Source organism: Chiloscyllium plagiosum, chromosome 29, assembly GCF_004010195.1.
Source record: "Chiloscyllium plagiosum isolate BGI_BamShark_2017 chromosome 29, ASM401019v2, whole genome shotgun sequence".
NCBI classification, from domain to species: Eukaryota; Metazoa; Chordata; class Chondrichthyes; order Orectolobiformes; family Hemiscylliidae; genus Chiloscyllium; species Chiloscyllium plagiosum.
This window is the reverse complement of record NC_057738.1, coordinates 24,755,699-24,765,879: the sequence shown is the minus strand read 5'-3', so window position 1 is coordinate 24,765,879 and position 10,181 is coordinate 24,755,699. Positions and strand designations below refer to the sequence as shown.

The window sequence follows — 10,181 nt, the reverse complement described above, 5'->3', positions numbered from 1 at the left end:
TGAGGGCGGAGGTGCGGGATGTGGGTGAGATGCGTTGGAGGGCATCTTTAACCACGTGGGAAGGGAAATTGCGGTCTCTAAAGAAGGAGGCCATCTGGTGTGTTCTGTGGTGGAACTGATCCTCCTGGGAGCAGATACGGCGGAGGCAGAGGAATTGGGAATACGGGATGGCATTTTTGCAAGAGGTAGGGTGGGAAGAGGTGTAATCCAGGTAGCTGTGGGAGTCGGTGGGTTTGTAAAAAATGTCAATGTCAAGTCGATCATCATTAATGCAGATGGAGAGGTCCAGGAAGGGGAGGGAGGTGTCAGAGGTGGTCCAGGTAAATTTAAGGTCAGGGTGGAATGTGTTGGTGAAGTTGATGAATTGCTCAACCTCCTCACGGGAGCACGAGATGGCGAAGAAGGGCTCATGCCCGAAACGTCGATTCTCCTGCTCCTTGGATGCTGCCTGACCTGCTGCGCTTTTCCAGCAACACATTTCCAGTTTGCAAATCACTGTAATGTATTCAAGACTAAAAGACATCAGAGCAGAAGTAGGCCATTCAGTGCATCGAGTCTGTTCCATCACTCAATGAGATCACGGCTGAGTTGATAATTTTCAACTCTTCATTCCTGTCTTACCCTCCACCAACCCAACTCCCACCAAAACCCTTGATTTTCTCTTGTTGATTAAACTCTGTCTCACCCTCTAATATTATTGACCCAGACAAGTATTTCAAATCAATAAGTATTGATAAATATTTTATCCCAAACAAGGAGGGTAAAAGAAAAATACAATGGGAACTTAAAATCATGATCCTCAACAAAAGATTGTCACTAATAAGTTCTGCAAATAATTCAGGAGGAACGTGTTTATTCAGTGACCAGCGTGTGAAAATCAGTCGCCCTTGAGTAGACCATAAGACATAGGAGCAGAAAATAGGCCATTCAGCCCATCGAGTCTGCTCCACCATTCAATCATGGCTGATAAATTTCTCAACCCCATTCTACCCGTAACCGTTGATACTCTAGCACCTATCTACCTCAGTCTTAAGTATACCTGATGTCTGTGAGGGGGAAAGCAGACATATTTGTGAGGGGGGGGGGAGGTGGCAGGGAACAGGAGATGTTGAAATAAATGGAATGAGGCTGTTATGGAGCAGAAATACAATTCTATGATCAATGATAGCTGCTGTCCTGAGCATCTGGGCTAGGAGCAAAAAGCGAAAGCAAAGGCAAATAAAATAAAACAGAGAAGAGGAAGCAACAAAGATTGAGAATAAAAAGTCAAAGAGGGAGCAGACGCTACAACACTTTGTTTCTGTCCAAGAGATGAATGGAAGGAGTTGGAGTTGGAGCGCCCCTCCCCCACACCAAACCGCCCCGCCCCCAATCTAGTCCTCTTCATTGGACGTCCGCCGCCTCGGACCGGCAGTTCTTGGCGCACACACACTGTAAGGGGAAGGAAAGTTGTCCTGGTAGCGGCGTCCTTTCCACATTCACTCACCATCGTAGGAGCGCCACTCGCACTTGTGTTTCTTGTGCTTCTTCCCCATGTCCAGGCGGCCGCCAGCGCCAGCGCACCCGCCTCGAGCCGCCGATTCTGCGCAACCTCGCGCGCCCAACGGCGCCTCGTCGACAGGAGCGAGCACTCGCCTGGCGTCTGCTTCCCGTGGGGAGGGGAGACCTCCCGAGGGCACCGATTTTAAAATCAATACAGTACGATTCAACGATTCCGAATCATTTCCATCTTTTGATTTATGAAACTTGTCAACTTTGCGCTGCTTCCCCGCCCACTCCCCCTTCCGTCGAGAGTCAGTCGACGGTCTCGGCACACAGCGACCAATCCGGTTGCGGACGGGTGAGTGTCGGGAGATCGCAGCCAATCGGTGGATCGTCTCCGGGAGGAAGGCGGATCTGGACGATGATCGGCGTCCCGATCCGCCAGCGATAGTAAACAGTGCGGACGGCGTCAGCCAATCGCGGCGGCATCTCCTGCATTTGTCCCGCCCCCAGGATGTGACGCAATGAGTGGCTGTAGCCTGTGCTGTGGCGGGCGGTGGATTTGAGTTTTCTGCCGGCGAGAGAGCCGAAGGAACTTGTGAGTGAGAATAGGCCCTGGGTATTGGGGGTGGGGGGGTTCTGGCTCCTGGTATTGACCAGATGGTGGGAGAGATTGATAGATCAGTGGGGCTGGATTTTAGGGCAAGTTTACTCTCCGAGTGTCCGTTTCAGTTGTGCGGTTGCCCCCTTTTACCTCAGCCGAAAGCCTTGAGCACAAAATCCCTGCTGGCACTCTATTCAGTACACTGCTGAGGGAGTGCTGGAATGCGGTGTAGGACAAATGAAGTTTCTCCGGTTATCTTGTCCAACGTTCATTGTCTTATAGTGATGTAGAGCACGGAAACTGACCCTTCGGCCCAACTCGTCCTTGCCGACCAGATATCCTAACCTAATTTTGTCCCATTTGCTAGCACTTAACCTGTATCCCTCCAAACTCTTCCTATTCATACACTCATCCAGGTGCCTTTGTACCACCTTCACCACTTTCTCTGGCAGCTAATTCTGTACACATATCACAATGTGTGAAAAAGATGCAACTTAGGCCCCTATTAAATCTTCCCCTCCCCCCCCCCCCCTACTTTTGACCTATGCCCTCTAGTTCTGGACTCACCCATCCCAAGAAAAATCCTTGTCTATTTATCGTATCCATGCCCCTCATAATTTTATAAACCTCTGTAAGGTCAACCTTCAGCCTTCCATGGAAAATGTATTCATTCCCTAACTGTTTGTGAAATCATGCGGCTTGCGAGTTTGGCTGCTGTGTTTCCCTTACATCAGTGATGACCTTACAAATGGGTTTCATAGATGTAGAAGTGCTTTCCCAGTTGAAGCATCTTGCATCTGGTGCAGCCTTCCTTCAATTTGATTAGGGGAGTTATCTTCACAACTTCAAGTCCATGGTGAGCAAGCTAAATAGACTCGAAAATAGATGGGGCAGTAAATTGTAATGAAGAAATAACCTTACAAATGGATATGGATAGGTTAGAAGTGGCTAAAATGTGGCAGATGGAGTCTAATGTAGATAAGTGTGAGCTCATGTGTTTCATTGGAAAAAATGAGAAGGTGGTCTGTTAACTAAACGGGGAGAGATTTCAAGGTGTTCCAGTACAGAGGGATCTGGGTGTCCTCATTCAGAGTCACAGAAAACTAGTGCACAGGTACTGCAGATAATGAAGAAAGCAAATGGAATATTGGCTTTTATAGCTAAAGGCATAGAAGATAAAGGTAAGGGAGTACTGTTCCAACTAAATAAGGCATTGGTGAGACCACAATTGGAGTATTGTGTGCAGTTTTGGTTCCCTTATTTGAGGAAGGATGTAGTGGTAGTAGAGGTAGTTCAGAGAAGGTTCGCGAGTTTGACCCCAGAGTTGAGGAGTTTGTCATGTGAAGAGAGGGTGGCACGGTGACTCAGTGGTTAGCACTGCTGCCTCACAGCGACAGGGACCCGGGTTCAATTCCCGCCTTGGACAACTGTCTGTGTGGAGTTTGCACGTTCTCCCCGTGTCTGCATGGGTTTCCTATGGGTGCTCTAGTTTCCTCCCTCAGTCCAAAAATGTGCAGGTTAGGTGAATTGGCCATGCTAAACTGTCCGTAATGTTAGGTGCATTAGTCAGAGGTGAATGGAGGGGAATGGGTTTGGATGGGTCGCTCTTCGGAGGGTCGGTGTGGACTTGTTGGGCCGAAGGGCCTGTTTCCGCACTGTAGGGAATCTAATCTAAATTTTCCTGAACAAATAGTCTGTTATTGATCCCACTCAATGAAATTATGACATTATTATATTCAATCAGTTGTTTAGATTTTTCTTTTTTAAAACACTTTAGTAATTTATAAATGGATGCAGCAGCTGGAGAATTAAAACAGGCTTTACCATCTTTTGACTCCATGAAAATACATGTGGAAGTCTGTGTGAAACAGAACAGGTAAGCCACTTTTGTTTCATGCAGTGAAACTTGTAGTTTTTCTTTCCTTATTGCAATAACAAATAACGAAGAAAAATAAATATAGAGCTATCTTTCAGTGTGGCATGTGTGAGGATCACAAATCTGTGGGTATTCAGCTGTGTTCATTGTCAGCCTTTGGTTACAATTGGCAGGTGACTAAAAGATCTATGGGATCCTGGGGAGTCTGTTGGAGAGGCCAAGCTGCTTAGTGCATGCATGGGAAGAGAGTTTGAGAAGAAAGCTGCTATGTGAGTGCAGGATGAGAAATTGCTGATTTCAGTTGTGGGCTTGTGCCGTTTAAACTGGCTAGACAAGTGATATGTAATGTAGGGTGATTCCAGCAGCAAGGGTTCAATTTCCACACTGGTTGAATTGACAATGATGAGCTCTCCTTCTTAATATCTTCCCTTGCCTGAAATTTAGTTAAACCACCAACAGTTATGTGTGTCTTTATTGAGAGAGAGCCTATGGTCCAGTAGGACTGTAGCAACTTTTGCCTTTCAGACCATGGAGAGAGTTTAGGGGGCCGGGAGGTTTTTCTTGAGTTTTTAATGTGCCAAATTCTTCAGTTTATTATTGGTGCTTTATTACTTTCCTCTACTTGTGCCCTAATCTCTGAATCTGTTAAAACTGCTTAGCTTTATTAACTAACAACAATGGTTTTAATTTAGTTATTCAAATTTGACAAATGATTGAATGGACTGCTTTAGAAAAGAGAAAAGGCTGAGGAAGGAATTGTTGTAAAAAGCATGTTACTGGATTGCATTGAGAGTCATGGTTATACGGCTTTGCAACAGGGGAAGAAGGTACAAGAGTAGACAGCTTATCACTGAGGGACGTAACAAAGTGAGATTTAGGCGATAACAGGTTACCAATTTTAGGTGTGAGGCATTGTGACCAGCTATGGATGCTGAAGATCATCAGAATGACAAACTCTAGTTCCGGGATAGCTGAACAGCTTGTGGGTATAAACAATACAATGAGTGAAGAAGGTTATTTCTGAATACAATGGGACCTTGATCAGATGGGCCAATGGGCTGAGGAGTGGCAGGTAATGTTTAACTTAGATAATTGAGATGAGTTGCGTTTCAGTAAGACAAACCAGGGCAGAAGCTGTACAACTAATGCAAGTGTCCTAGGGTGTGTTGCTGAACAGAGAGACATGGGGGTGCAGGAGTAGAACTCTTTGAAAGTGGAGTCGCAGGTGGACGGGGTGGTAAAGAAGGCTTTTGGCACACTTGCCTTCAATGGTCCGTGCATTGAGTTTAGGAGCTGGGATGTCATGTTGTGGCTGTACAGTACATTGGTAAGGCCACTTTTGGAATACTGCATTCAATTCTGGTCTCTTTGCTGTAGGAAAGATATTGTGAAAATTGTAAATCCTTTCTGAATCCTTTCAAGGATGTTGCTGGGATTGGAGGATTTGAGCTATAGGAAGAGGCTGAGGGGTGATCTTATAGAAGCTTTCAAAATCATGAGTGACATCGGCAGGATAAATAGCCAAAGTCTTTTTCCTAGGGTCGGGGAGTCCAAAACTAGAGGGCATAGGAAAAGATGCAAAAGGGACCTGAGGGCAACCTTTTTCTTGGGGAGTGGTGTGTTTATGCAATGAGCTGCCAGAAGAAGTGGAGGAGGCTGGTACAATTACAAATTTTAAAAGTATATGGATGGGTATATGAATAGGAACAGTTTAGAGGGATATGGATCAAATGCTGGCAAATGGGAGTAGATCAGGTGAGAGTATCTGATTGGCATGGACAATTTGGACCAGAGATCTGTTTCATTGTGACTGTGATTCTGGAGTGGGCTGTGGTCTGTGCCTCTTGGCTGTAAAATTGCCGAGAAAGCTGCTCATTTTCGCCCTCCCATATTGTAGTTAGTGTCCTTCCGGTAGAATCAATGCATTACCACAAAGAGCTGAAATTATGATGTAATATTTATATATTCACTTCATATATAAAACCCTTTGTTCATATTTATAATGTAAGGACAGTGCACCCATTTTATTTTAAAATGGGACTGAATTATGTCTGCAAAGTCTGGGGCCCTTGTCAGAAATTTATATTTGGTCTTGAATCATGTGCAATGCCATGAGTGACTTACTGACTGCGTTCAATGGATAAATAAATGGGTAAAATTAGCACTACATATCAGAAGAAAGTACATCGCTCTATAAAGATACAAGCACAATTAATACAAGTTCCTAGTAATAAATCTACCTCCAAAGCAAGCCAATATTATCTTATGACACAGCTCTTTAATTAAACTGCAAAAAGCAACTCCACAAATTTGCAACAATTGTTTTGTGTGTTTTTTTTAACATGGTTTCGTTCTGTTTCAATAGTACTGCGAAGCAGGAAGATGTGCGGCTGTGTGTATTGCAACTACTGAGCAGACACCAAGTGGTATTTGGAGATTATGTCTGGATGGAATTTGATGATGATTTTCTAACGAAGCATGTAAACTCTGTATGCATCGTGGACACGGATCTTACGTTTAAGGACAGACAGGTAAGGGATTGACGGGGGGAATTGTTAGAAGTTGAGTCAAGCACTTTTTTGTAATAGTCATACAGCGTAGAAACAGGTCTTTTGGTACTGAAAATGGGCCAACCAGGTTTCCTAAACTGAACTAGTCCCATTTGTCTGCGTTTGGCCCAAATCCACCTCAACCTTTTCTAACCATGTACAAGTCCAAATGTCTTTTAATTGTTACAACTGTATAGGCCTCTACTACTTCCTCTGGCAGCTCATTCCAAATATGTACCACCCACTGTGAGGGGGTGAAAAGCTGCACCTCAGGTACCTTTTTATCTTTCCCTTCTCATCATAAACCTAATCTTCTAATTTTGGACTCCCCTACCCTGGGAAAAACTACCTTGGCTATTCACCTTATCTATGTCCCTCATGAGCTTTCAACCTCTATAAGGTCACCCATCAGCCTCCTATGCTCCATGTGGGGAAAGAAAAAGTCCCAGCCTATCCAGCCTCCTCTTAAACTCAAAGCCTCCGATCTCTGTAACATCCTTCGTAAATATTTTTCCTCCCTCTCTTATAGGAAGGTGATCAAAATTTGTATACAGTATTCCAATGTGGCTTTACCAATGTCTTATATATCTGTAACATGGCATTTGAACTCCTGTACTATTAACAATGTCAATAATTTGTTATAGTGGAGAATTGCAATGGAATAATCTGGAATGTATCACTTAATGTCATGAAAGTGCTTCTCTTTTACTTCCTAATCAAGTATATATGGAAAATAAACTGTCATTACAACTTAATTTGTCATTTTGTGGAGAAGGTAACAGTTGAAGTTCCAAACTGGTGGTCTGTTAGAACAGAAGTAAGTTAATGTAGCAAGTTTAAGCAAGCACAAGACATGTTATGTTAGGAAGAAAGTATAGGGCAGATTAAATTGCAGAACTGATAATGAAAGAGGTAGTAATTAGACAAGAAAATAAAAGATCGGTCTAGAAGAGATGTAAAGAGGTAAAGGAAAGTTATCAGTAACGGCTGTCATCTGAAAACCAAATGTCCACATTGCATGAGGTTCAGCTGTTTGACAAAGTTGAGCATACTGTGAATACTTACTATTGTGACATACAGCAACATTTTTAATATCTTTAAAATATTTTGTATTTTATCATTGTTTGATAAATTGTTAATTCCAGATTTAATTGCCTGTTACTATATAGAAAACGTCAGATACTTTTGAAAATTGATTCATCTTCTGTAAAAGAGATAAAAGGATAAAGTGAATGAAATGGCCAGTGCTGCCAATAGTACATTGACCTTGCATCTAGGGTCACTTTGTGTGCTAGAAGGTAACTAGGATTAGGGAAATTGGACAATTCCAATTTGGGTGAATTCTTTTATTTCAGAAGGAAAATGTTTCACTGTTCCACTGCAATACCTTTCATGAGAAGTATTTACTTTCCCAGTTGATGTTAACTCATGTATACAGACTGTGAATCAGCAAATGTACTTGCTGCTGCTAAACTATCTTCATTTTCTGTCTCAGCCTATTGACCTGACAAAGTCCAACATTTCAATTTATATATTTCGTCTAAATGAGGAAGGTCCATCCTCTGATGCTTTGGAGGGAGAAGAGGAGAACATGCCAGCCTCTAATAACTGGCTTCTACCTGCCGGTATGTACCACAAAACCCTGTTGCGGACTAGGATGTTGTTGGGGATGGGGGTTTTGAGTTGTTAAAAGTAGGCTAGGACCTTTTTTCAGTGGTCCATAGGAGATTGATGGATGACCTCCATAGAAGTTGATATTATGAGATAAGGTGAATAGTGGTGGTGAAGTTCAAAACAAGGGGGCACACTTTTAAGGTGAGATTAAAAAGATTTAAAAAGGATATGAGCAGTAACTGCTTCAGAGTGGTTAATATGTGGAATGAACTGCCAGAGAAAGTGGTGGATGCAGGTATAGTTATGATGCTTAAAAGACATTTTTGATAAGTACAACAATGAGAAACGTTTGGAAGGATATGGGCCAAATACAGACAGACAGGTGTTGTTTTGTTTGGGAACATAGTTGGTGTGAACGAATTAGACTGACAGATCTGTTTCCAACCTGTATGACTCTATTCTTGTGTAGTGAAATTTAACTAGGACCATTACTTTTTGTTTTTTTTTTGTGTTAAAGGGTTTGAAAAATTCCCCTAAATATTGAAGCAACTGCCTTGTTTGGTAATGCATCTGTATCTATGTGGAAATTAAAATTTTACATGTAGGAAATATGAAATTAAAGCAGACATTGCTGGAAACACTTAAGATATTTGCCTACATAAATAAAGAAATGGAATTGACATTTCAGGTTAATTCTTTTTGGATCAGATGTCGTAATGCCACTTATGACAATCATGGCTCAGCAGCAGTGCTCTCACTACATATTGTAAATGTCTTTTTATATTAATTTGTGGCATATGGATGTCACTGGCTGAGAAAGCACTTATTGCGCATCCCTAGTTACCTTTGACAAGGAGCTGTCATCTTGAAGTGCTGCGGTCTATTTATAGTAGACCCATTAGAAAATGTGATTCCAGGATTTTAACCCAACAGAAGTGAAGGAATGGCAATATATTTCTAAATCAGGCTGTTGAGTGGCTTGAGGGTGAGTTTGCAGGTAATGATGTTTCATGTGCTTGTTGCCCTTGCCATTCTAGATGGAGTAGTTGTGTATTTACTTTAAATAGATAGCTTGGAGTAGGATTTTGACCCCAGGGCTCGTCTGCTCTATCTGTTTTAGTTCTCTCCCTTTTTTATTTTACGTACCCCTTGAAGAGCTCTGTCGTAGCAAATGAGGCCAGTGCAGACTAGTGGCGGCAATGGAGGCAAGCTTAGGTTCCCATTGGCTTCTGCATCGCCGGGATGGTCCTAGTGCCATGGTTGCAGTGTCAGAGGCAAGTTTGGGTCCAATACAAAACTTATCTGCATTGGCAAGGTGGCCCCAAAGCAGACTCATGATGATGGCAGAGTTGAGTTTGGGCCATTGTACCTGGTGTCATCAGTGTCTGCATTGGTGAGGGTGTGGTGAAGATGATAACACTGAAGAGTGGAGACTTTTGTTCCAGAAGTGGTGCAGTGAAGGGGACTTGTCTGGCCAGCAAGCCCATAGCGGAGCACTTAACAAGAAGGACTGTAAAGTTGAACAATTTTTCTTTATTTTTCTGTCTATTTTCTATGTTTTTTTCTTTTTAAGATGGCGCTGGAGGCCGGTGACACTGTACAACATTTTCCACTGTATTTTGTAGCAATAAATAAATCAAATGTACAGTCTGAAGAGCTTTTTGTGAATTTATGCAGTGTATGTTTTAAATGGTGACACTACCTATATATTGAGCATCAATGGTGAAGGGAATGAATGTTTGTAGATGTGCCAAAATCTTGGGCTACTATGTCCTGGATGGTGTCAAGCTTTGAGTATTGGGGTTACATTCATCCAAGCAACTGGGGAGTATTCCATCATATTCTTGACTTGTGCTGAAAATGTGTTGCTGGAAAAGCGCAGCAGGTCAGGCAGCATCCAAGGAACAGGAGAATTGACGTTTCGGGCATAAGCCCTTCTTCAGGAATGAGGAAAGTGTGTCCAGCAGGCTAAGATAAAAGATAGGGAGGAGGGACTTGGGGGAGGGGCTTTGGAAATGCGATAGGTGGAGGGAGGTCAAGGTGAGGGTGATAGGCC

The 10,181-nt window shown here is 43.0% G+C and overlaps 2 protein-coding genes across 11 annotated transcripts in view; one reads left to right on the top strand and one right to left on the bottom strand.

Annotated features, from left to right (window-relative positions):
- brd9 (bromodomain containing 9) overlaps positions 1–1,808 on the bottom strand; it is a 74,790-nt gene extending 72,982 nt beyond the window's left edge. For 3 of the 5 annotated variants that reach the window (XM_043719331.1, XM_043719328.1, XM_043719329.1), the window contains exon 1: positions 1,487–1,745. In XM_043719331.1, coding sequence (XP_043575266.1) covers positions 1,487–1,535 — 49 coding nt within the window. In that variant the 5' untranslated portion in view covers positions 1,536–1,745. Of the gene's footprint in view, positions 1–1,486 lie in introns of all 5 variants that reach the window. The other 2 variants (XM_043719330.1, XM_043719332.1) reach the window with 2 other exon arrangements.
- The window catches only part of trip13 (thyroid hormone receptor interactor 13), a 41,020-nt gene continuing 32,578 nt past the window's right edge, over positions 1,740–10,181 (top strand). For 2 of the 6 annotated variants that reach the window (XM_043719335.1, XM_043719334.1), the window contains exons 1-3: positions 1,740–1,840; positions 6,328–6,493; positions 8,007–8,136. In XM_043719335.1, the coding sequence (XP_043575270.1) occupies positions 1,740–1,840; positions 6,328–6,493; positions 8,007–8,136 (397 nt within the window). Of the gene's footprint in view, positions 2,081–3,863; positions 3,963–6,327; positions 6,494–8,006; positions 8,137–10,181 lie in introns of all 6 variants that reach the window. The other 4 variants (XM_043719337.1, XM_043719336.1, XM_043719339.1 and 1 more) reach the window with 4 other exon arrangements.